Here is a 26,291-nt window from a genome sequence, read left to right as displayed (position 1 = left end):
GCAGCAGTGATACAGGATGAATGTTAAATGTTGGGAACATAGTTGATGCCTCTCTTCGCCCACCCGAAGCCCCTCTCTGATACCAGTAAGAGGTGGGAACCAGGATTAACTTCATACTGGCCTGGATCCTAGAATTAACAATGCTTGTTTCTCCTGACACCTGAATTCTGCATGGTGATGGATATTGTTTGGTCTCAGGCACTCGAGCATGCCATTGTAGTTGCAGACAGCATTCCTGTCTTGATGCCTAAGCAAGATTAGAAAGGTCTATCAGTTGATTTGCTCATTCTCCATGTATTTTAAGAGAGACTGATTAACCCACTACTGTGTGATCTAACCTGGTGTTCCGCAAGGGACCTTCATTGCCTTTGATCACCGCTCCCTGGTTCCTAAGGTACAGGTAATGGTTGTCTGCATTTTTGCAGCCTCGAGATTTCTGGACCCCTTAGTACTCAGCTGTATTTAAAATTCTGTTCTTCTGTTTGCCATTTAATAATTTCCTATGATTGTTTCAAATGCTGAGAAGGGTTTTTGGCAAGCGTACATTGTTTCCTGAAAAGTACTGAACAACAACAACGAAATACTCAACATGTGATAGTGGTCTATTGTTTTAGTTAAGCCACAAATTGTCTCTCTCCATCTATCATCTGTCATGTTTAGGTTCAGACACATGCACACACGTACAGACGAAGACGTAGACACACATGCATATTATATTTAGAGTAAGATACACCAGGCACATACATCTCTGGTAATCCTATTACCACGGGGACAGTTCTACAAGGGCTTAAAACCATTGTTCAATGTACAAAGCTATCAAAAAGCTAATTGAATTCTTGAGGGTCTTGGTCTTGCTCATGAATAGGCAGTAATGGAATTAACTCTCAGGTTTAAAGAAAGCAGTGCTCCAGTCAGCCATAAAAAACCTGTTTGTGAGCCTTGAGTCATCTGAGCATATTCAAGAAGCGTTTGTCAAATTATCGCCCCTTCGTTCATGACTGTCGCCAGCTTTCTGTTGAGGGTGGGCAGTGGATGGTGAGGGTGAATGTGGGAGAGTGAGGCTGAGGGCGCTCTGGAAACATCTCTGCGCCTGGTGTGGCTGTCGAGGCCAGGCCCGTACGCCTCAGTCACAGTGCTCCCAGGTGGGCATGACAGTCTGCTGTGGGCATCGTGACACATCCTATGGGCACTGCTGGGCTGGGCAGGCAGGGCACAGGGAATGTACTTTGCCCTACCACGCCAGGCTGTCCTGGCTAGAGAACTCCAGGTCCAGATGTGAGGGGTCATTGCCAGGGATCCAGGGCAGGTGGTGCCAGCTCATGAGCTCTCTGCTTCCAGGTCCAGGTGTCCATTGTTCAGACTCCTCTAGAGAAGAGGGGTATCCTTACAAAGGTTGGGGTTTCAGGCATTTCCAGTCCTGATGCAGAAGGCTTAGGAAGAGACCTTTAAAAACCCACAGATATTTCACAGAGAGCTGGGCCCACGCAGCCTGGGTCGGGAGCTGGCGCTGCCCACAATGTTCCGTGTGGTTTTGGAGCATCACCTCATAATCCCAGCCTCAACAATTCCCCTGTGAGCCCAGGAGGCTGACACTTCAGTCTTGAGAGATCCCACGTGCTTCTCCTCTGCTCCTTGGGGAGGTAACCTCCTCATGGTTGTTATAGTTTACATTTTTCGGTGTCTTCTCCTCCCCAATCCTGCCCACACAGCACTCAGGAACCTGCCTCCTTCAGATGAGCCATGGGGCACAGGGGTCAAGAGCTCTGACTTAAGAGTCTAGACAGATGAAGATTTGAATTCTTGCTCAGAAGAGTGAGCTCCATAGAAGTGCCTGTCTCATTGGCCTGTGTGGGGGTGCAGGAGATGGGTAGCACAAGCCTGGCAAGTAGAGGGTCTTGTGAGGAGGAGCCCCAAGGGCAGCACTTAGACCCAAGCAGTGCTCTGATGGGCTCAGTGCTTCCCCGCAGATGTTTCCCTCTGTTGTATTTAAATCAGGCAACAATGGGCCCGCTGTTCTGGGAGGGGCCGAGGGTGGTCCCTCAGATCCCAGCGGCCTGGGCCCACTGGGAGGGCAGACACTTCCTTGACTGGACATCTGGACCATGGACAGGGATCTGAGTGACGACAGTGAGTACAGCCGGGCAGGGCAAAGGGAGCCGCTTCCAGGGGACACTGAGTTGAAATCTCTCTGCTGCCCTCAGCACTGTCTTGGTTCTGTGTCTGTGTTGCTAGAGCATCCCTTCCTTCCTTCCTTCCTTTCTTCCTTCCTTCTTCTTGCCTGAAAAGCCCACTTGCACCCTGCGGGCTGTTCTTCCATTAGGTACCCCTGGGCAGTGGGAAAGGAAGGCAGAACCAAGGTGAGAACTTTCCTCCCTAATCCTGTAACTCTATCTGAATCTTAGGATTCTTTATCCTTCCTTTTTCTGATTGACATTCGGTCCCCACCCCCATTCTCCAGAGCCAAATGTGAGCCTGAATATCAGGGTTCCCATATCAGTCACAGTTGCATCAGTTCTTAGATGAAGTTAATTTTAAAGAAATGTCAGTGAAAGGTTTTTATGTGTGATCTCCCTCTAACAAGAAGGTGGCTTGCTCATTGCCACTCATCAAACACAGCCCAGGTAACCCCATCTTGTCCTTAGTCAGGTTGCCAGTCACTCAGTCATATCTGACTCTTTGCGACCCCATGGATTACAGCCCTCTAGGCTGCTTGGTCCATGGAATTCTCCAGTCAGGAACACTGGAGTGGGTAGCCATTCCTTTCTCCAGGGGATCTTCCTGACCCAGGGGTTGAACCTGGGTCCTCCGGCATTGCAGGCAGATTCTTTATCATCTAAACCACCAGGGAAGTCCATCTTGTCCTTCCTGGGACAGAAATTCAATGGAATCTGATAACTATTTAAAGAAATAAAAAAGGAAGTGGTATTTTCAGAAGAGATGTGCTAGGTTTTAAAACAGAAATGTTTGATCCTAAATTTGGAACAGACAACATAGTAGGGCATCAGATTAAAAATTGGGAGGCTAGGGTTCAAGTACTAGCCCTGCTGCCAGTTGGCTGTGCGATCTTGGCCTAGTCATTTAACCTCCCTGAGCCTCAGTTTCCCAACTGTAAAAGGAGATTGGTCAGGAGTTCTTGATTTGAGGAGTGTGAAGTTGAGGGCAAAATATGATGTATATGTGCTCTGTGTGTGTTGGGTTGGGGTGGGGTATCCATGGATCTCATCTGGATCTCAGAGGCCTGTGACAGTAGTGCATTTTCAGAGCTACTGAACTTGGTGACTTTGAAGGTCCTGTGCAAGCCCAACACTTTTTACTGCCTTTAATGTTGGTTTCTCAGAGCTTCAAGCCTCAGAACTTCAGTGGGGTATAAAGTGAATGCGTGCTAATCTTAGAGAGCTCAGTTTACGTTTTCTTGGAGTCCTTTTTCATATTGAAGTGAGAGAATGTACATAGATAATTAGCATGTATTTGAGGAGGACCTACTCTCACCTCTGATAGGTTGGAATTGTGTATCCAGAGCTTGGTGGGCTGCCGTCCTAGGGGTCGCATAGAATTGGACATGACTGAAGTGACTTAGCAGCAGCAGCAGCAGCAGGATTATTGTAATAAGTTTCTGCTAATAGTTGATTGAAATCTTTCATCTTAGAAGCACTGCTCATTAGCTCTCCATTTATATTTGGATTTTGTTGTAGTAGATATGGGCTATGTCAGAGCTGAATTCAAATCCAAGTGCTGCCTAATTGCAGGGTGACTTTACCTAAGTCACTAAACCTCTCTGAGCATCATTCCCCCCGAGAAAAAAATAGACATTGTGTCACCTTGTACAATTTGTAAAATATTAATTTTAATGTAAAGTGCCCAGTATATCACTTAGCCCAGGGTAGGCATGGAGTAAATGATCAGAAAATGATTGGATTATGTCCCCTAGAACTTTAACCTGCTCTCAATGGAAAATGCTATTATTGTGCTCTTTCTCTTTTGGCATCAAGCTTTTTGGTAAGGAAGGTAAGAGGAAGGTGAACTCTTTTTAGTTCCCTTAAAATTCTAAAACCCCTTATTCTGCTGTAGGGTCACTCTATATGCTGGTTTCCAACACAATCAAACCTGAAGCCTGCACTTTGGGTCTACTGCAAGGTGTGAGATGGTTCAGAAATTTTTTAGAAACTAAGTTGATGAAATCTGAAACTAGGTAAAAAAATTTTTTTCTGGTTTCAGAAAGGAAGGCTGCTGTGGGACTTCTATAATTTAAATGTCCCTTCTTAGGTGAAAGATGGTATCCCCTTTAGCCAGTTGAGTTACCCTTCCCGGTCACTAAAGTTTTTTTCTCCGTAGCTTTTGTGTCTATAATGTGGAGCAGCTTCAGAGAAAATACATTGCTCCAGTGATATACTTTGGTACCAAAGGAGGTGTGGATAGGGGCATTCTGGGATGTGGCATCCACCTGGCAGTCAAGTTCAGCATCACCTCCATCCCGTTTCAGGGCTTTGACAATGGTTAATCAGGAGCGGGAGACATGGATTCCTTTGATCCTCTGACCTCAAAGGAGTGACATTTTAAAAACAGAAACTTGAGGGGTTATCCATGAATTGTGTTTGTCTCCACAAGAAAAATTCCTTTCCACACAAAAGAAAAACGGCCGGTGTCTGGTGAATAGAAACACGACCTGGGTAGCCCTCTGTGAAGCTCTCTTGGCACCCACTTGGCCTGTGTGCCTGGAGCAGTGGGATGTCCACCCAAGTGGAAAGGCCGTGGGGCTTGGAGTCAGGCTCTGAGTTCTAAGTAGTGTTTCTGTCTCTGCTGTGAGCTCATTGTCTCAAGTCACATCTCTGAACCCCATCTTGTCCTTCTACAAAAGCGGTTGTCATGAGGTGCAAGAGAGACCATGGGGCATCCCCAAACCAGGCCCAGCATTGTTAGAGGGCAGTGGTTCAGCTGGACGACCGCCTTGGAACGGAGCCCAACATCGCGGAAGTGGTGACGTGGCTGGTGGCCCCCATCAGAGCTCCCCATACTGGGCGCCACACAATGTCCCGTGACGTCTGCGTTCCTGTTGTGCCTGATGCGATCTGCCCAGGAAATGATGCGTCAGACCGTGCTTCAGCCTGGAGGTTTTTATTCTTGTCTATAACATAATGGGGAGGTTAATTTAGCTCTGACACATTGCCAGAGGTCAGGGTGACTCCCAGTTGATGGATGGAGCTCTGAGTTTCCCACCTCTTATTCTTCCCCTCTTCCTGCCTCTTTGTTTGGTTTCTAGCAGGACAGAGCAGCCACGTGGCATTTCCTTGTCTCCTTTGTCCAGGAGAGTGTTGATGCCCCATCAGAGTCAAGGCTTCCGGGTGGGTGGTGGCCCTCCGAGGGAGTGGGGCTGTGATAACCTTGCCTTTCTTTTCACGATTGACATTTTCACTCTGGTCCCCTGGCTTAAAGGAGCACAAAGAAAGAAGAAGACCTGCCTTCCTCAGGTCTGAGGCATTGACCAAGCATGTTTTACATGCCAGGCTTGGGGCCGAGAGCTGCATACACATCGTCTCTTTCAGTTCACTCCAGTCGCTCAGTTGTGTCTGACTCTGCAACCCCATGAATTGCAGCACGCCAGGCCTCCCTGTCCATCACCAACTCCCGGAGTTCACTCAAACTCAATGTCCATAGAGTCGGTGATGCCATCCAGCCATCTCATCCTCTGTCGTCCCCTTCTCCTCCTGCCCCTAATCCCTCCCAGCATCAAAGTCTTTTCCAGTGAGTCAGCTCTTCGCATGAGGTGGCCAAAGTACTGGAGTTTCAGCTTTAGCATCATTCCTTCCAATGAACACCCAGGACCGATCTCCTTTAGAATGGACTGCTTGGATCTCCTTGCAGTCCAAGGGACTTGCAAGAGTCTTCTCCAACACCACAGTTCAAAAGCATCAGTTCTTCGGCGCTCAGCTTTCTTCACAGTCCAACTCTCACATCCATACATGACCACTGGAAAAACCATAGCCCTGACTAGACGGACCTTTGTTGGCAAAGTAATGTCTCTGCTTTTGAATATGCTGTCTAGGTTGGTCATAACTTTCCTTCCAAGGAGTAAGCGTCTTTTAATTTCATGGTTGCAATCACCATCTGCAGTGATTTTGGAGCCCCAAAAGATAAAGTCTGACACTGTTTCCACTGTTTCCCCATCTATTTCCCATGAAGTGATGGGACCAGATTGTCTCTTTAGATGGGCCCTAATATCACCTGCTCTCTTTCACAGCTGGGGAGGTTGAGTGTTGGGAGGATGTGTGTCTGACAGTGTCATGTATTACCTGGCTCAGATGGTGGCATATCAGAGCCCAGATTCCTAACCACTGTGCCCACGGATTCTGAGTCTAATCACCTCAGGCTGCAGTCCAACCCTGCCCCTCATCTTTAATTCCTTTGACTGGATTCATAGATACTGCAATGAATGAGCATGGACCCCACCCCAGAAAGTTTCAAATTCCAGCTTGCACCTTCCTGATCCCCTTCAAACCCAGCCACACAAGTGTGTGGCAGGTCAGGGAGGGCATAATATGGCTCACGAATCAAAGCTCACCCATTGCCAGTTTTGTGAAGTTTAATTGAAACCAAACCACACTTATTCAATCGCCTATTGTCTGTAGCTACTTTCAGGGCACAATGGCTGAGGCAGACTGTACAGCCCGTAGTCTGAAATTACCACCTGTTTATTTGTAGGACACAGTGACAGGTGTTCAAAGCTTTGGGACAGTGTTTTTCCAGTGGTCATGTATGGATGTGAGAGTTGGACCATAAAGAAAGCTGATCATCAAAGAATTGATGCTTTTGAACTGAGGTGTTGGAGAAGACTCTTGAGAGTCCCTTGGACTGCAAGGAGATCCAACCAGTCAATCCTAAAGGAAATCAGTCCTGAATATTCACTGGAAGGACTGATGCTAAAGTTAAAGCTCCAATACTTTGGCCATCTGATGTAAAGAACTGACTCATTGGAAAAGATCCTGATGCTGGGAAAGATTGAAGGCAGGAGGAGAAAAGGACGACAGTGTCAGATGGTTGGATGGCATCACCAACGCTATGGACATGAGTCTGAGCAAGCTCCAGGAGTTGGTGATAGACAGGGAAGCCTGGTGTGCTGCAGTCCATGGGGTTGCAAAGAGTTGGACACGTGTGAGTGGCTGAACTGAACTGAATTGATTGGTAGAAAATGTTTGCTGATCCCTGGGTGCCTGGTGGCTAGAGTCGCTGAGAATGCTAATAAACTCATTAGAAGCAAAATAATATTGAGAACCAAGGTTCAACAAGTAATTCCAGGTGAATTCTCATCCTGGGATTTCAGGACACAGTGTTCTGAGGTTCAAAGGTGTTCAAAAGTTTGGGATGATGTCACTTTATGTCATACCCACATCTGTCCCAGGGCTTTCCCAAGGGTCTCAACAGATATAGTTTTCCAGCTAAGAAAGGTACTCTGCATCTACAAATGTCCTTCTATTTCTGCTTCCTTTGAAAGTTTCCGCCCAGGAGGCAGAACTTTAAGAGATCCATAAGTATTTCTTACTGTCAGAGGACTAGTACATCCCTAACAGGGGAGGTGGTTGAGCCAGGGTTTTTTATTTGTTTTAATTACATTCCCTCTTTCTCTCACTGTTCTTGACCTGAATTCCAAAATTTCAGGCTTCCTCACTACCTGCCGTCTATCTCTACTTCCAGATAACCTAGGCTGTTCTACTTCTGAACAAGATCTTCTTATTCCCCTTGCCTTTGTTTTTATTAATCTCTAAAGGACAGAGCATATTATTTTTATTTTTGTAATGAAAAAGAGCAACAGGCTTTAAGGAACTGCAAAAGGAAAAAGAGAGACGGATCCAGGAGATGAGGTGGATCCGCTGAAAGCTTGAATCGAGTGGGCTTCAGTGACTTAATGCAGAAAATCCCTTTCCACTAACTGCTTATCAGCTCACCCTTTAAAGTCAACTTCCTGTGGTCAATTGACCACTAGAAAGACAGAGCTGAGGGATCCTTGTCCCCCAGCCTGGGGACTTTGGGGAACGGGTTTGATGGATGGCCCAGTGGGCTAGAGCTGGAGCAAGGAGCCTCTGTCCTTCTCTACCCCTAGCCATGTGTATCCTCAGGGCACTGGAATAACTTCTCTGAGCCTCACACTGCTCATGTCAAGCAGAGTTAGAAGTCCTGCCTTCTACACCTGCAGGAGGGATGGTGAGGTTGAGGCATCACGTGTGGGAGGTGCTTCACGAGTTGTCCTGAGTTTCCAGTTCGCAGACCTGGCGTCTGGCTGGTAGACAGCTGCCTTCTCACTGGTTGCTCACACAGCAGAGAGCAACCTTCTTAGGACTTTGATCCCATCACAGAACTCCTTCCTTAAGACCTTATGTCAACCTTATCTCCTCCAAAAGGCCCCAGCTCCGTTAAGGATGTGGGTTTCAATATATGAATTGGAGCGGGGGATGCAGACATGCAGTCCATTAAAGGGTTAGTGATCTTGTAGGCAGTGATCTGGCCTACAGGGCCCCAAATGGCTCTGCTCATATTCCTGGTGGCTTGGCAGGGTTCTTGGAGAAGGCAGGATACCACTGGGCCCCTGTCCACGTAATCTGTGGGCATTTCCACTTGGCTTCTCCAGTGGAATGGTCTGATTTCTTACCTGGCAGCTCAGGCATCAAGATGGCTGGCTTTAGGAGGCCAGCAGTAGGAGCTGTGGTTCTCTTCTCTGCTCCCCATGTTCCCTTGGTGAAGTAGTCACAAGCCTGCCCAGGTTCGAGGGGAGCAAACGCTCATCCATCTTGTGATGAGCGGAGCATCGTAGAAGTGTGCCCATCTGTTACTCAGTGTCTGTCCCTTGGGGCTGGGTGATATGCTGCTGCTTATGAGGCACCTGTCCTGATGCCTGGCTCAGAGCAGGTGCTAACAAGCAGGAGCTGCCCTGCCTCGTGTTCTTCTCCTCGTTATTACTGCTGCTACACTCATCACCCCACCCCATCACTGCCTGCCCTGCAGATGTGTGTATGTCCCAGGGGGCCCGAGGGGACCACAGTGAGACTGGCCTAAACCTCGAGGCTCTTCCCCATGTACTGGCCCTCACTTGTCAGCTGCCAGTTGAGCTGCCGTGGCCCCTTCCTCCCCGAGGCTCAGCACTGCCTGTTTTCCCTCAGGTATGGTAGACCTCAGTTTCGAGGCTGACAGTCCTCTGGCGCCCCCGGCAGAACTCCTAGAGACGCTGCCCAGCTGTGACTGGGTCCTTCAAGGGGACAGTAAGTGTGTGGTCTTCCAGCCTCTTCCAGGGCTGATGCTGTCGAGGGGGTGTGTGTGGAATAGGCTGGCCTGGGAGAACTCCCCTGTCCCCTGGGGACCCTGGGAAGCCCCTTGTCACTGTTTGGAGGGAACTGGAGGACAGGGGCATAGGCTCTGTGTCCATGGACGTTCCATGACCACGTCCATCTCCATTTAAGCCCAGGATGATGCTGGTCTTGGAACCCTCCTTCTTCATCTGTTCTTTCTCACATTCGGCCTATTTTTCCTTCTTTCATCCCACAAATACCTGTGCCTTGAAGCCAGACTGTTGAACCCTGACTCCTCCCCTCTCCTCCAGGACACCAGATATTTTTCCCACCTTCAGAGACCGCAGGGAGACCCCAGGAACAAAGATGCTGGTCCTCATTTCTGGAACACAGGTGAGCTCTGGTGACCCCCAGGGAGCCATCACACGGGGTCATGCATGACGATCCTCGGTCACCTTTGTCCCCTGAGAGCCCTTCTCGGAGATCTCAGGGGCCACAGATTTCAACCTAGACTGTGCCTCAGAGTTCAGTCCCGCTCGATTAGATTCTCCAGGGATGGAACTTGGGAATGTGAACTTGTCCAAGCTTTCCAAGCTGTCTGGCTGCCACGCCAGGGTTGAGAACTCTAGTCTAGATGAGGGGGTGTGAATGACAGCCCCTGGGTCAGATCCAGTCCACTGCCTATTGGTACATGGCCATGCATTTTTCCCCTTAGTGTCTGTGGCTGCCTTTACACTATGACAGAGGAGCTGAGTGGTGACACAGAGGCCATATGACCCACAGAGCCTAAAACATTTGCTCTCTAAGCCTTTAGCAAAAGTCTGCCGCCCTTACTCGGCTCCCTGGAGCAGGCCCTCCTTGTGAGGAGGACTCAGGGCAGAGCTTCGGCTGTCCAGCCAGGTGTGGGTGGACACCATGAGGAGCTATGCCTGTTGTAAGTCTAGAGCGGCTATGTCCTGCCTTCCAGGGTGTCCTCCTGGTTCCTTGCCCCACTGCTGCCTGGACCACTTCCCTTCTGCTCGTCGGCCACCCGCCCTGTGTGCCCACGGACCCACTTCCTCCGTGGACTCGTCTTAGCCGCCCCAGCCCCCACATTCTCCATCTGCTGTGCACCATCTGTGGGCGCACAGACCTCTCTGTGCCCTGGGCAGGGGTGCTGGGGACACAGCGTGTGTGAATGCAGGGCTCACATCTGGAGTTGGGCTGCCATGGAGAGGAATATGAAGATGAGGGGGAAGTGGAGGAAGGGGCCCCTGCCTATGGCAGTGGTAGGGCAGGAGGGCTTTTGCTGAGGACGGACAGGGCAGCTGGGCCTCAGGGGAGTCTCCAGAGAGGAGGCCGAGGAAGGGCCACTTGTCGTCTGCCTTCCACCCAGTGCTGCTCTCCTGCTGCAGGCTCACAGGAAGGCTCCCTGGACGCCACCGTCAGAAGGTTCTCGACTGGGGTCTCCTCCTGAGCGCTGCTTACAGCTCCCGAGAGCAGGAACCTTGTCTGCCTAACTCTGCCTCTGTCTAGCTGTGTGACATCTTCTCTGGACCTCAGTTTTCCATATCTACAAAATGACATCATTCATCTTTTTATTTTGTTTGTTTTTATTTTATTCAAGTTCTAAGATTCTATCAGCCCTTCTCCCCAGCTCCACGCTCCAGCTAAAGTACATTTCTGTCCTCTAGACGGTGCCACTTTCTCCCCAGCAATCTGTTCACACAGTTCCTGATGCCGGAGACACCCTGCCCAGGTGGACACCCGAGGGCTCTATCCCTGCTGGGGACCGTGGCACCCCCAACTCCCTGCCCCCCCAGTCTCCAGCCCTCAGTTAACATCTGCACAGGGAGGAGGCTGGCTGGCCTGGGTGGGCTGGCTGGCCTGGGTGAGCCTGCAGGGTGTCCCCACACCTACTGCCCCTCTGCTCGGTCCCCGGCAGAGTCCCCGTGGTGACAGAAGAGGTGGCCCGGGAAGCCCTCCTCAGCTTCGTGAACTCTAAATGCTGTTACGGCAGCGCAGCCGCCGGTGACCTCGTCATCCTGGAGCTGAAGCAGCAGAACCTGTGCCGGGTGAGGGGCGGCCGGCGGGCTCTGGGGAGGCCGGGGGAAAGGAATCGTGGGGGGCTGTGTGTGTGTGACTGGTGGTGATGCTGGTTCTGTCACTTCCCGGGTTTGCAGTGAGGGATAATACAAGGAATCATGAGTAGCAGTCACCGTGAAGCAGCTTGAATGCCTTGGGCATTATGGAAAGCACATTCTATATGTCTTATCAAATCCTCATAGCTGCCTTGCACTGTAGATAACCATCGTCACCAGTTAAGAGGAGGAATTGGATGTTTAGAGAAGTGGAGTTACTTGCCCCCAAACACGAAGCTAGAAGTGGCTAAGCTGGGATTCAAACCAGATTTGCTGGCTCCAAAGCCTTGTTTTTTAAGACACAACTAATCTGTTTGCCAGAGGGATAAAAGGACCACCTCCTGCCCTGATCCCAGCTCCCTCTGCCTCCCCTGTTCCACCTGTGCCGAGGGCCATCTCATTCGTCCTGCCCGGGCCTGAGGCTCCAGGCTGGGCCTGCGTCTGGTGCCGAGGCCATAGACGCACCTCTGCTGCCTTCTGCCTCGACACGGCCAGCTGTCAGTTCACATGTCCTGTGTCGCTGGCGTAGCTTTCCCCCAGAGGGCACACAGTCACAGAGAAATCGGCCTCGCAGGGGGTGGCCAGAGCAGATCTGGGGTAAAGGTCCCTGCGTGGCTGTGTGACCTCAGGCAAGTCAGTGGACCTCTCTGATGAGCATCCCTTTCCTCACATGGGAAAGGAGGAGCTGGGAAATGTCCAGGATCCCTTCCATTTTGTGATCCTGCGGATGAGGCTCAAGAAGGAAGGAGGGTCTGGACATCAGGCAGATAAATTCCTCTAAGGGGACGCTTGGAGTGGCTGATTCCAGCAGCCTCCATCTGTCAAAAGGAGGTTTTTGCTCCGAAACTTACGTGATAGACCATTTCTATGTGTAAAGAAATGGGGAGCTGAGGTTGCCCAGTTGTGCGCCGGTCAGGGGATGCTTCCTCGGACTGAGTGACCCCTGCCGGAGTGCCCCGGGCCACCTGGGAGAAGTCACTGCTGCCAGCCTGTCTGGAGCAGCCCTTGGGTGCTGTGCATGGCATGATGAGCCCAGGGGTGGGAAGCCTCATTTTCTGCATGAGGCTCTGTCTTCCTAAGGGCATGAGTGTGAACACGTTGTTTTCCCTTTGCAGTATCGATTGGAGACCTTCAGTGAATCCAGGATAAGTGAATGGACTTTTCAGCCCTTTACCAGTAAGTGAGTTGTCTGATATCGGTGTAACTGGGAGCAGATACAGACGGGGCTGGTGGTGAATGTCAGGACTTGTCTTAGCTACTAACCCTGAGGAAGATGCTCGGCTGCCTTGAGCCTGATTTCCCGTAAAATGACAGTACAGCCTTTCTTCCTGGAGCCTCCCCAGAGCTGAGCTTAGCAAACACTTCCTTGTCCAAGAAGTGGTACGCAGGAGATCCTGAAAAAGTCTAGTGTTTATCTTTGGCCACAGGCTGGTGCTGCCACCTGGGGCCAGATGGCAAAGGGAGCAAGTGTGCTCGGGCGTCTGCCGGCCTCCCAGGCCACCCCAGCACCTCCCCGAGTCTCTAGACCCCCTCCTTGTTCAATGTGCCATCCTGCCCTCTGCTGGAGCACCCAAAGGCTTAAGGCTGTCTGTCTGGGAAGCTCTGTGCTCAACCTGCTTTCCATGCTGACTGCTATGGCCTGTCCTTCAAGGCTCAGCTCACGGGTCCTCTCTTTTAGGAAGCCTTTGAAGATTTCCCCTCCTGATACCTCCTGCCCAGCAGAGGGAGTCCATCTTCTGAGTTTTCAGAACCCTTCTCTCACTCAGCTCTGGTCCAAAGCACTTACCATGTCATATTCCACTGTACCGTGGTTGTTGCTGAGTCTGTCCCCTTGAATGGAGGAGGAGGACGAGAAAGGAGATGGTGGGAGTGGTGAGGGTAGCGGTTCCAGTCCTTGTTTATTGATCTCTCAGCGCACACTAGCCCTGGGCTGAGAGGAGAGAATTGCAGGGCAGAGAGGTAGAGGAGCTGGGGTGGGCTTCTGCAGCCAGGAAGTACAAAGAAACAGGAGTCAGCCAGGTCTGTTCAACATCAGAGCTTAGGTTCTTAACCACAGACTCTAAGGGGACCTGTGCCTACCAGGCCCTTGGCCCCAGGGTTGAGCCTAATACCTGGTGCCAGGTGAAGGTCCAGACTCTTTGATGAGTAAATGAAAGCTGGTACTCCCAGCTGTCTGCTGGTCTTAAAATGACCCCTTTCTCTGTCAGATCACTCCGTGGATGGGCCACAAAGAGGAACCTCCCCCAGGCTCTGGGACATCAAGGTCCAGGTTCCCCCAATGTTTCAGGAAGACACTAGGAGGTTCCAAGTCCCTCACTCGTCATTGGTCAAGGTAACTTGTTTATTGGAGACTTTACTCCTCTCTGAGCTGGTTTTTCTGGCACCGTGGTTTCATCAAACTTTATCCTTTTAAAAAGGAAACTGAGAGTCTAGGCTGGTGGTTCATTCCTTGCCCATCAAATGCACAGAATTCTAAGGAAACCCAGTCTATGGGATATAGTCTCATACAAAATTCCACGCAGACTAGGGAGCATTCACATAGCAACAGGATGGTATGAAATTGTCACCAGCTTTGAATAGTGAGCATTCATATTCTGAGGACATCTGAGTATTTTTATCCTTTTTATTTTTATTTTTTTGCCCATCGGTAAATAGCTGAATGAAACAAATATAAAATTAAAACATCATGGGATTTTTAAAAATGGAAGTCATTAGGGGAGCAGAATTCGACATCCGTGCTGTTTTACAGAAATGTAATCAGGACCGGCAGCGAGGGTAGCCTAGTGTGTTGTAAAGACACAGCCGAGATGTTTTATGTTATGTTCTCATCTAATTACCTACCTTGTTTTCACTTTAGAACTTGATTCAAGTGTGTCATTTTACCCTCTGAGTTTTCACAGCGTCATAAGACGAAAACAACTTTGAGAGACCAAGAAAGTGTTTCATTCTGTTCTCCACGGCGGAAAAGCTATTTTGATTCAGTTATTGAATTCCAGTAGCTAGCTTACTGCCTTTTGCAAAAATACCGTTGTTTTTTTTTTTTTTTTTTAATGGCTTCTGTTCCCAAAGACTCCTTTAGCCACCTGTTAGGCAAAGGATACTGGCTGTTGTGGTTTAGCCTGGGAGTATGAGTTGAGACGTGGGAGTCAGAGACCAGGTCTCCCTGTCTTAGCATCCAGGACAGATTGTTTGGAGCTCCAAGGAGATGCTAATGTGACCTCCTTGGCCTGGCATTCAAGGCTCTTTGGAATCCTTGTCATGAGTGAATGGCCATCTTCCCACTGTGGCCTGAACTGGTGTACATTTATTTGGGATACTGACATCCTGGGGGTGGGGGTGGTGAAATCAGGAACTGCTGGTTCCTGGGAAACTGGATCAAGAAGAGCATTTACTCTTAGGAATGCCACAAATGCCACGGGCGTGGACGCTACAGGTGCAGTGGCTGCCACGGGGCTGGCATGGTGAGTCACACGCTGCTGCTGGTGAGTAAGTGATGTGTGGGGGTGGAGTGCTGGGCTGGGGCCTGGGGCTCCCTGCACTAACAGTGGGATCTCAGTCAAGTCATCCTCCCTTTCCTAGCCTCTACTTTCCTGCCTGTAAAATGGGAACGTTGGATTGGCTGGTATCTACTGACTTTATTTCACTTTCATGCTTCATGATTTTTATTCTCCTCTTTTTTCCTCCTCCACCTACAAACATTTATTGAGTACCTCTCAGTGCAGCTGCAGGACAGAGACCTGGGGTGCTCCTTGCAGGGACCCTCTGTCTGTGGGACAGAGTGACAGACCAGCATTTACAGTGCAGGCCAAGTGCCGAGAAGGGACACTAGGGGCCTTGGAGGGGCAAGACTTGGGCCTTGGATTAGTTTCCTGGGGCAGCTGTAATAAAGGACCACAAACTGGGTGGCTTAAAGCAGCAAATTTATACTCTCAGAGTTCTGGAGGCCGGAAATCCAAAATCAAGGTGTTGGCAGGGTTAGTTCTGGGAGGCCCTGAGGGAGGCGCCATCTTATCCTTCCTCTAGACTTCTGGCGGCAGCTGGCAGTCCTCGGCCTGTAGCTGCCTCACCCCACCTCTGCCTCCATCGCTTCTCCGTGTGTGGGTCTCTGTCGTCCCACAAGGACACGGGTCATTGGACACAGGGCCCACCCTTCTGCAGTGTGGCCTCACCGTTACTAATTACATCTGCAAAGATGATTGCCACATGCTGAGGTTCTGCTCGATGTGAATCTGGGGGTGAGGGGATAATATATACTATTCAGCCCGTCGTGGGCCCTTCAGCACCATCCAGGCCCCTGTGGCATCAGTGTTCTCAGCAGAACCCTGTAGGCACTGGCTGTCCCAGCAGGAAGTCCATGCCCCTTGTGTGTTCTCAGATCTCCCCACCTCCCCATTTGTGCCCCAGCCTTTTGGATACACACTGACCACTTGCTGCTCTAAGCTGAGCATTTTCCTTCCTTTACCTGCCCACCTCCCTTCCGCCCACCTCCCACCTGCTGCAGGCTCATCGCTCTGCCAGCTCTGTGCCCTGCGGGGTCCGGCTGTGGCTGCGCCAGCCCTGTGTCTCCTGTGGCCTCCCTCCTGCCCTGGCCTCCTCCCCAGGGCCGCCTCCCCAGGGCCGCCTCCCCGTGGACTTTGCTGTTCCCTCCCCTCTGCCCTCCTCCCGCATTGTCCCTCAGGCTTTCCCTGGAATGGCTGCTGAGCCCTCCCTGAGCCTACTATAGGGGTGCCCCCTGGCCCATCTCTGGGGGCTTTTCTAAGACTGAACTGTTACCCCCAGTACCCCAGGGGTCAGCCTGCCCGTCTCCCCGCCTCTTCTGGCCATGCCTGCTTGGTCTGGGATGGTCCCTGGGGGTCGTGGGGATAAGAGAAGAGCAGCAGAGGCGAATGTCTCAGAAAAAACAGGGAGGAGAGGATGCAGGGTCTTTTACAGACAAGGGGCGGAGGCCCAGGGAGAGGGAGCGGGGAAGTGGCTTGGGGAGGGTCACAGTCCGGCCTGCAGCAAGGACGCCCTCTGCCTGCTCCTGGGAGGTGGGTTGGGGCTGAGGCTGTGTGTGTCTGCAGGCTCGGTGCTCCTCCTGCAGTGGCGCCAAGCGCAAAGCCAAGTCCGCCCGGCGGTGTCAGATGTGCTCGGGGTCTGGCAGGCGGAGGTAAGACCAGGCTTCCCAGCCAGAGCTGAGGAGCTGAGTGTGCTCTCACGGGTGTTCTTGCTTGTCACTGCCTGCCCTCAGGAAGGCAAGTGGGTGCGCAATCCGTCTTGTCACCCATGTCCCCAGAGCTCTGGGCATTGTAGGTGCCTGTCACCTCAGAGAGTGTTTCTCCAGACCAGATGGAGCCCGTCAGGCAATCTGTGGGTGGGTGGGTGGTGGGAGGGATGAGGCACTTCAGGGAGGAAGGGAGGCAGTAGGTGAAGAGAGGAGACCTCTTCCTGCTCATGTGGAGGGGAAGTGAATATAGAAAAGCACCCAAGGTGAGACTCTTAACTCGGAGGATCCAGGCCTGGGCACACCCTATTTATAACCCACTGCAGGGACTAAATGGAGGAGGAATCAAGGAAGGTCAGCTGATTGGCTAGATCAACAAAGTGCCTGTTCGCAGGACTTTGCAGTCAATGGGCTGTTGCCCATTTTGGAAATGATGGCCTTTCATATATTTATAAAATTTTAAAAGGGAACGAGAAACCCCGAGGAGTGAAACTCTCAACAGGTGCACTGGTTAATGACACTTTGGGCTCACCAAGGCCCAGGCCATCCTTCTAACAAGCCAGATGGTGAGCTTTGGAGGATCTGCCACCTGTGATTGGTAAAGAAGTTCTTAGATTTGGAAGGAAACTCAGGTTTCTTTCATTTAAAAAGTAAAACAACTCCATTTCAAACCGGCTTTAGCAAAATAGTAAACTTGTAGGCCCATGCAGTGGAAAAGACTAGGAATAGATTTTCCGGAATGACTTCAGGTATAGCTGGATCCAGGTGCTACAGTGATATCACCAAGAATCTGTCTCTGTCCCCCTCTCTGCTTGCCTTTGTTTTGGCCTCATTCTCAGGCACCTTATCTCCCGTGGTGGCAGAGGTGGCCACCAGCAGCTCCAGACTTGGCAACCTCAGTAGAAAAGGATGACCCTTTCCTGATAGTTCCAACAAAAGTTCTGGGGTAGATCTCAATATGCCCACCTGGCCCATGTGTCAGTCTTTATATCAGCCCTGTGGCGAGAGAGATGGAATGAACTGGTTGGCCAGGCTGAGGTCTCAGGCTGGTCACAGGAGGGATGGGGCACAAGCCCTTGAACCGTGTAGGAGCGGGGAGAAGGGTGGTCTCCAGTAGGAGGTTGGAGCACTGCTATGAGAAGCAGGAGGTCTAGATGGTGGGCACATGGAAGCAAGCCTTGCCCACCACAGCCCACCACAGCCCACCTTTCTGAGGAAGGAAGTGGGGCAAGGGCCCTGGAGCCCCTGGGATGCCATGAATGTCTGTTACCATCGGGGCCTCCCTCAGATGCAGCACGTGCTCTGGGAGGGGGAACAAGACCTGTGCCACCTGTAAGGGCGAGAAGAAGCTGCTGCACTTCGTCCAGCTGGTCATCGCGTGGTACGTGGGCCTCTCCGGGCTGGGGCCTGGTGGGGGTGGCTGGGGTGGGGCATGGCCTGCAGTGGCGTCTGCAGAGGAGGTCCGCTTGGTTGGGGCTCCCACAGTGCAGGCGCCTGCCGGGAGATAGGAGTCCCAGGTCCTGAGTTCCCACGTCAGGAAAGCTCACACACATTCAGGGTTTTTCCCGTCAGGCACCTTGCTAGATCAGCACCTGACTAGTTACCCCCCTTACAGGTGAGGCTGCTGAGGCCCAGAGAGGCTAAAGCATGTTTCCACAGTCCCAAGGGTAGCATGGCAAGCCCTCCTGCCCTGGGCTGCTTGATGCCCAGGCCATGTTCTTAACCCAACCCCCCAGCTCCATCTCTCATCCTCCTCACTTCCAGGAAGAACAGCCTGTTTGAGTTTGTGTCTGAGCACCAGCTGGACTTCCCTGGGGAGCTGCTTGCTAAAGCCAGAGGAGAGACCCTCTTTAAGGATGAAAACACAACGGTGAGGAGGGATTTGTGACTGCCCCAAAGGGAGCTGGGTCCCTCCTCCCCTGTGAGCCTGGGTCTTCTGGTTCTGCAGGCATTGCCTTCATCCAGAGACTGGGCAGGAGCAGAGCTTCCCAGGCAGGACCCAAGCTGCTGGGACCCTTCAGGGCTACTTCTGTTTTGAGTTTTACATCGTCAACCTTCCATCCTTCCCCTGTTGCTTCTCTCTCCCTCTTTTCCTCCCTTCCTCCGCTGCACAAATCTTGAGACCTTCCTCCTATACCAGGCACTATGCTAGACCTTGGGGATCCTGGGAAACAGAATCTCTGCCCTTAGATCTCACAGTTGTTGAGGAAGAAGATGATATTGGCATTTTCTTCACAGTGTTGTATGGTAGAAAGACAGGAAGGGGCAGAGGTGTTGGGGTGGGGAGTGGTGTTGGGAGCAAGTGGACGGTGTGACAACAGGGGTCAAGGTGTCCAGCAGAGGAAGCAGCAGGACAGAGGCCGTAAAGAGCAGCAGAGAGCAAGGGGGCTGGGGACAGTGAACCGGCCAGAGCAAGGGGCTGTGGGACAACAGGTACCAGCAGCCAGATTAGGGAGCGTCTGTACACTGCGGGTTGCAAACTCGGGCCCTCACCCTGCTTTTTATAAATAAAGTGTTATTGGAGCACAGCTCATTTGTGTGACGTCTGTGCCTGCCTTTATACTTCAAGGGCAGAGTTGAGCAGTTGAGACAGAGACCCTATGGCCTTCAAAGCCTGAGTGTTTACTCTGACCCTTTACAGAAAAGATTTGCTGCCCCCTGCTGTCCACCGGGTAAGGGAATGTGGCTTTTATAGGACATTTGCAGAGAGGTTTATTGGGAGGGTCAGTTTTTCCTTATTTCTCTTTTCTTTTCTTCCTTCCTTTCTCTTTTTACAGTATGTGCTGTCTCATATTGGCTGGTAAATATATCTAGTTTGACATCCATCACCATACAGTTAAAAAAAATTTTTTTTTCTTGTGATGAGAACTTTTATGAGCTACCCTCAGCAGCTTTCAAATATACTATCCAGTATTATCTGTAGTCACAGCTCTGTAATTTACATCCAAGACTTATTTATAGCTGGAAGTTTGTACTAATTGACCCCCTTCACCCACTCCCCCCGACTCCCATTACCATCTCTGGTAACCATCAGTATGTTCTCCACATCTAGAAGTTTGGTTTTTTGTTTAATTCCACATAAAAGTGAGATCATAGGATATTTATCTTTCGCTAACTTACCTCACTTGACATAATGCCCTTTGTCATCCATGTTGTTGAAAATGGCAGGGTTTCCTTCTTTATGACTGCGTTATAGTCCTTAGCCTTCTTTCTTTGCCCCAGTCACTCTGTTTCCTGCAGGCGCACTTCAGGCATCACCGCTCTAGGAAGCCCTGCAGCCACCCTCAACCTGAGTTAGGCAGCAGCAAAGGTCTGCTGGGTGGGGGAGTACTCTGTCCAGAGCGCTCCCCTTTGGTTGGATCCAGGTCTGTGGAGGTTTAAAAAGCCCCACGCATCCCACTCGCCCCTGGCCTGGGCCCTCCGCTCTCTGGGCTCATGCTCCCCTCGGCCCTCTAAGGATCCAGGTGCTGAGGCTCCGGGTCAGGCGGTCTGCGTCTCCCCCAGGTGTATCCCATTGTGGACTTCCCCCTGCGGGAGATCTCTCTGGCCTCCAGGCGCGGCATCTCAGAACACAGCGCCGCTCTGGCCTCCCGGGCCCGCGTCCTGCAGCAGGTGAGCTGAGGGGGTCCGGGCTGGTGGGAGGTGCGGTGCCGGCTGGGCTGGGGCTCCAGGGCACTGCCCTGTGGACATAAAGGAGGGAGTGGGCCCTTCCCTCTGCAGGGAGGCTCCTTGCCCGGAGTGGCAGGGCGGACGGATGGAGCCCCAGTGGGAGGAGCACGGAGGTTCTGGGGACTGACTTGGGGCCACAGTGACCGCAGGGCAGAGACAGGGCGGGCTAGCTGAACACTGCAGGGAGAGGTTTGGGTTAATTTATCCAGACAGTGACAGGAAGCTTGCAGGGTTTCATGCAGGAATGTGGCTCAGTGTGATGTTGATTCTCACCCCCTGGTATTCAGAGAGGGGATGGAAAGCTCGAGATCTAGGGTGGAAGGCAGGGCTGGAACCCAGCGTGCAGCCCGACAGGGCTCTTGCCAAATCTTCGGCCCCTATGTGTTGGACCGGCGGCCTGGGCCGGGGCAGTTGCGCGGCTATATCCTCCTGGCCACTAGGTGGCGGTGCTGCCCACCGCGCCTCCAGAAGCAGCGTGGTGTGTGGGAAGGGACGGGTGTGTGTGTAAAAGAAATGGGGCGGGAAGATGAGGGGTCGAGCCGTAAAGCCCAGCGCCTGAACTTGGTGAGGAGTCTCTCTGGGGTCCGTGTCTTACAGTTTGGGTGCAGATCCTGGTTCTCCCATTAACCAAAGTGGTCCCACACCAGCTGCGAACTCCTTGCAGTTCAGTTTCTTACCTGTGAAAAATAGATGCTACCATCGCCTCAGAGGGTTTTGAAGGAATGAGATCATTTGCTTTAACCACCCGGAACCCGATACTTAAAATGTCAGTATTCCTTCCTTTCCCTTTTAAAAAAAAATTAAAAATAATTTTATTTGGCTGTGTCGGATCTTAGTTGCATCGTGCGGGACCTTTTGTTGTGGCCTATGGAGAAGGAAACGGCAACCCACTCCAGTATTCTTGCCTGGAGAATTCCATGGACAGGGGAGCCTGGTGGGCTACAGTCCGTGGGATCGCAAAGAGCTGGATACGACTGAGCGCACAGCGCACACATGGACTGTGCAAGAGGCTTAGTTGCTCTGCGTCATGTGGGATCTTAGTTCCTCAAACAGGCCTCAAACAGGCACCCCCGCCACACACACACACACCCCGCATTGCAAGGTGGCTTCTTCACCGCTGGACCACCAGGGAAGTGTCCTTTTATTCCCTTTGCAATGAGTATTCCCCTTCTCTCTGCACATCTACCCTATTTTCAGGAGAGAAAAGGATGCATTTAACTTAATAGTGACCCTCTTGGAGCTGGAATGAACCTCAGCATGATATGGGGGCACTGCAAACTCAAAGGCCAGCAGGGTGGGTGGTACTGTGGGTGGGAGGGCCCCTTATCCAGAAGGCTGGGCCTCCCCTCAACCCTGTGGGGCAGAGATTTCAGACCTTCTGAAGTCCACATTTTTATATGAAACCTTCCAGTTTTTCAATATTGAGAACAAATTTTTTTAAAATGCTAAGAACACTGAATGGGCTGCCAGGCTAATTTTAGCCTGTGGGCATCCTCAGCTACCTCTGGTCTACTTCAAACCATGACTTTTCCAATAAATCAAAGGGGGCCCAGAGAGTGGAAGTAATTTAGGTAATGACACACAGCTTCTTAGTGGAAGAGCCCAGGAGTAGAACTCAAACTTTTCAACTCTAAGAAATATGTTATTATCCACCACATTCAAGGCACACAAGTGACTCTCTGAAAGCCAGGGAAGGTTTGCAGGGCTATCTGCTGAGGGATTCAGGGTGCTTTTCACCTGGCAACTGCTGCAGGGAGAGTTCACTTACCAGGTCAGGCTCTGCTCCCTGGTTCTGGCGCGTGGTCACGACTTTTGAACCCTCTATTCTGTTCATGGGCCTCCATGTCCTCATCTGTAAGTGGATGTGGCTGGACCTTGCATTAGGTTGGGCTCTGCAGAAGCAGCTCTGAGGCAAGGATCTGTGTGCTCATCACTTGTTAAGCAAGGGCTCCCAGGGAAAACGGGTGAAGGGGTTGGGGAGCCAGAGCAGGATGGTCAGGCAAGGGGGCGATGCAGCGTAAGCAGTACTCTGAGTGTCAGCCATACCTCAGTGGCTGTTCACCTGGAGGTGAGGCCTGGTCTGCAGCCCCATCCAGAAAGGACCCCAGATTGGTACCTAAGGACCCTTGCTCCTGCAACCCTGGTGTATTCTGGGGACACTACAATGAACGCCTCCAAATATTGAGGTGTCTGTTTTGGGACTGGGCAAGAGGATCAGGACATGATTTTAGCAGTTTGTGGATACAGATGGTTCTCCTGGGATGTTTTTACTACTGAGGCTGGCAATTGGAGTCCTTCTGAACCCTTCATTTGGCAAAGGGGCACTGACTACCCGAGACCACGCAGTATGTTGGCGGCAGGCCTCCGTCTACACCCTGGGTCTCCTGGGCTTCCTGTGATGGCACAGCCCCCTCTCAGGTGGCACAGGCCATTTGTGTGGTGGTCCTGGGGCAGGGAGAGGTGAACTAGGGGCAGACATGCATTTTTTTTTTTAAGAGATATAATGAGGGAACACTTCTGTGCATCTTCGCCCCAGATTGTCTTTTGGGTCGGCATCTATAGACGACGATTCGTGGTGATATTTTGCTCAGGGTTAAGACATTAGCAAGTAGAATCCAGTTAGGAAACAGCTGTCATACGTGGGGCCCTAATGTCCCCTTTCCTAATATCTCCATGATTGTTTTAATATAAAAATGTTTACAGTGACTTTACCCTCCAATTTTCTCCACCTCACTCTCTCCCCACCACCATCTAAAAATTATTGTCCTGTTAAATGCCCTGTTTTGGGCTGGTGACTTTCCCTACATCCTGAAACTCCCCTGGGGTTGCCTGTGCCCTCACTTGATGAAACTTAGAATCAGGTGATGGTTAAAGATGAGAAGTCAGTTTGGGGCAGAGCTTCGGGTGCGTGAAGGAGCCTAGGAGGAGATACATCTAGAAGGCAGGTCTGGGCCAAAATGACAACTCCAGAGCATGAACTTCCTCCTACAGGCAGTAGGGAGCTACTGAGGGTTCTTGAGGAGGTGAGTGACTTGAACAGAACACTGAGGTTTTCTTTTTGGCCAACTGTTTCCTCAGCGCCAGACCCTGGAGCTGATCCCCCTCACAGAAGTCCGTTACTGGTACCGAGGAAAGACTGACGCCTACTACATCTATGGCACCGACCACCAAGTGTATGTGGTGGATTACCCCGAGAGATACTGCTGTGGCTGCACCATCATCTGACACCGCACAGCTGCCCCCAGAGCCCGCCACTCTCATGTGCCAAGGAGGACGGCCGAGGTCTCTGAGTTCACTCACTGTTGGCCCCTCTGGACAGTCACAAACCCCTGCATATCCTTCCAGAGAATTCATCTCCTCTGTCTAGCCACAAGTCCCTCTGGAGCCCCTTTGGCAGAATCCATCTTGTATTTAACCCTCAAGAATTCATCTACGCACGTTCCTTTAGGAGAAGAACTTAAACCAGGGGCTTTGCCTCTGGCCTCTGAACTAAAGTGCTGATCGAGGGTGGGGTTGATTTTGCTTTTCGCTGGGTCAGTCTCAGTTCTGGTGTGTGTCTGCTAGCATGGGCCTTTTGTGGAGCTGAGTGATCTTGAATTGTTGAAAGATACACGTACATTTGCTGCCATTTGATGCCACTTAGGCAAATGCATACAAAATTTTACTCCTCATTCTGTGGGTCAGAAATTCAGATGCAGCTATTGCGTGATGACCTGTCTCTGTCCCATGATGTCTGGCACCTCACCTGGAAGATTCCAAGGCTGGGGTGGCTCAAGGGCAAGGGCGCTGACATCATCTGAAGGCTGGCTCACCCAGATATCCAGTGGTTGATGGTGACTGTCGGCTAGAACACCTACACATGGCCTCCCCAAGCAGCGTGAGCTTCCTCACAGTGTGGCAGCTCTCAGGGTAAGCACCCCTCATGTGCACCCCAATTAAAGACATAGAGATCTGCTCCAAGACTGGAGAACAAGTCTGCTTGTTGGGTAGACTAAAGGTCTGTATGCTCATTTCTACTCTGGTGCCTGTGCATGGGTACATTTTAGAGGGTTTTAGAGGATACATGCAGGTTGCTATATCACATGCTGAATTTACAACCCACCCACTGAGAATAAGGTGAGTTGCATGTCTTGTGTACCTTGTCCTGTGCAGGGACGCTGGGAGGGGGGAGGGTACATCCTGCCCGCCGACTGCCCAGTTGGGCGCCTTTGGAGTGCTGGTTCAGGGGCTGTATGAGGCACTGTGTGCCTGGTTATGAGTCATCAGATGCCCCTGCCAATCTTCCAATGCCTGCCTCCACCTGGAAAAGGACTGCTCCTGGCAGGCTTGATGTGGAGGGGGGAGTCTGGGGCCATTCCCCCGGGGCATTGTACAAATGGAGGGGTAGTGTTTGGTTGTTGCTCTCATTGGTGGACAGAGTCCAGGAGAGCTGGGTGTCCAGCAGTGCTCAGGGATGTTCACACAGTGGAGCATCATGCCACATGTGACAAGGCTGGCAGATACCCCGCCGACACTCACAGAGAACTTCCATAAGGTCTTATCAATTATTCATGCAATGCTGATTTTTATTTAGTGTTCACCTCTGTTATTTGATTTTTACGGTATGTCTTGTTTGAAATGGCTTCTGATCCTCTCCCTTAAGTCCGCACTTGTAACTCTGTTGCCTTCAGTGGAGTTCCTTGGGCCACGTGCTTGAGCATCACAGATCAAAATACATGCATTAAACCACTGTTTTCTTCTCATTTCTCTTTTATATTTCAGTCTGGGCATTAAATTGCTTTAAAAGTGGGATGTAAGTGGGTTGTGTATAAGTGTCATTGTAGGGCGAAAAGGAAACCTTGAATATGTTAGAGTTGAGGCCATGTAGTCATACGTGCTGTTGGCATGCGAACCAGACCCAATGAGAAAATCTAGCTGGAATAAACTGGGTCATGGGGATACTGTTCTAATTGAGCCCCTGTGAGTCAGCAGCCACAGGGATCCTTGCTTCTGGTGGTTCTGGCAAAATCCCAGATGGTCCCTGGGTCCTCTGGCTGTTTGATAACTGCTGTGTGTTTTCCCCTACAGTGTTATCTGTCTTCATGACTTTAGCTATGGCCAGGATGTGACTTAATTTGCTCTTTCTGCCTGTTATCCTAGGGCTGAGTTGGCTGTCACTGCTCACCCCAGACCAGTTAAAGTCATTGGAGGGTAGAGTGCAGAATTTGAGGGCAGCCCTAACCCCTGCCCTGGCCACTGCACACTGTGGCTCTGGTCCCAATGCAGTTCAGTTGTAGAAGCACAGCAGATGCAAGTGGCTAGGTTTCTCTTTACAAACCTGCCAAAGGAGAACACCAGCCCTGCTCTTTACCAGTCACTGACAGATGCTGGGCCTCTGCCAGGCGGCCAGAGCCATGCAGGGCTTGGTGAGGGTTTCCCAGACATCTGATGTCTCTGCTCTCAGACTACAGGATGGAAGGAGAGGCTGTCTGCAAGTGGAGGAAGATGAATGAATCTGTGTGAGAGTCAGGTGGCTTTACAAGACGAGGATGCCTAAGGGCCAAGGTGGCGGCGGCGGTGGTGGGTACAAGCATGTGTGTATGTGTGCATGTGTGTACAGATGTGTGCATGTGATGCACATGCCTGGATTTGTGCATGAGTATGTTCATGTGTATACATGTGTGTGCATGGTGTGAATATGTTGTGTGTGCATGCATGATGTGTGTGTGTTTGTGTATTGCATGTGTGTGTTTGCCAGGCTGGGAGGGTCACTCCTTAGAAGGCAGGAGGGACTTTCTCCCCTACCTGGTTTTCCTCTCTCCCTCCTGGTCCCTGTCATTCTTTGTAGCTCCCTAACCCCAGCCTTCAACACCTATCAGCTTGTTGTACTGCAGCCAACTTCAATTTCAAATTCACGGGCAGCCCTTGATATAGACAGCCATGAGAGAACTGTGTTTTCTAAGTCAGGACTGTGGCATTATGTTTCTCAGCAGGAAAGACCCATCTAGATTCAGTGGCTGGGACGTTCAGTCTCTGCTTGCTTACATT

General features: G+C 51.2%; 1 protein-coding gene across 1 annotated transcript; it reads left to right on the top strand.

Annotated features, from left to right (window-relative positions):
• The first annotated feature begins 2,072 nt into the window (after positions 1–2,072).
• SSUH2 (ssu-2 homolog) lies at positions 2,073–23,505 on the top strand. The gene is made up of 12 exons (XM_052647461.1): positions 2,073–2,127; positions 9,147–9,245; positions 9,584–9,665; positions 11,197–11,326; positions 12,508–12,568; positions 13,600–13,724; positions 14,791–14,853; positions 16,456–16,541; positions 17,884–17,976; positions 18,360–18,465; positions 20,100–20,207; positions 23,343–23,505. Exons 1-12 carry the CDS (start codon positions 2,103–2,105, stop codon positions 23,487–23,489), a joined length of 1,125 nt encoding a protein of 374 aa, XP_052503421.1. The 5' UTR covers positions 2,073–2,102; the 3' UTR covers positions 23,490–23,505.
• The last annotated feature ends 2,786 nt before the right edge of the window (positions 23,506–26,291 follow it).

The sequence above is a fragment of the Budorcas taxicolor genome, chromosome 1 (assembly GCF_023091745.1).
Source record: "Budorcas taxicolor isolate Tak-1 chromosome 1, Takin1.1, whole genome shotgun sequence".
Taxonomy (NCBI): Eukaryota; Metazoa; Chordata; class Mammalia; order Artiodactyla; family Bovidae; genus Budorcas; species Budorcas taxicolor.
Note: the sequence above shows the minus strand (reverse complement) of the source record. Positions and strands in the feature narration are given on the sequence as shown.

What these genes read in the sequence shown, in the direction of transcription:
- SSUH2 (XM_052647461.1), top strand. Translation starts at nt 2,103, where the DNA reads ATGGACAGGGATCTGAGTGACGACA. An exon ending in CTCACTCGTCATTGGTCAAG is followed by an intron (nt 13,725 to 14,790) that starts GTAACTTGTTTA and finishes ATTTACTCTTAG; the next exon opens with GAATGCCACAAATGCCACGG. An exon ending in GGGCCCGCGTCCTGCAGCAG is followed by an intron (nt 20,208 to 23,342) that starts GTGAGCTGAGGG and finishes CTGTTTCCTCAG; the next exon opens with CGCCAGACCCTGGAGCTGAT.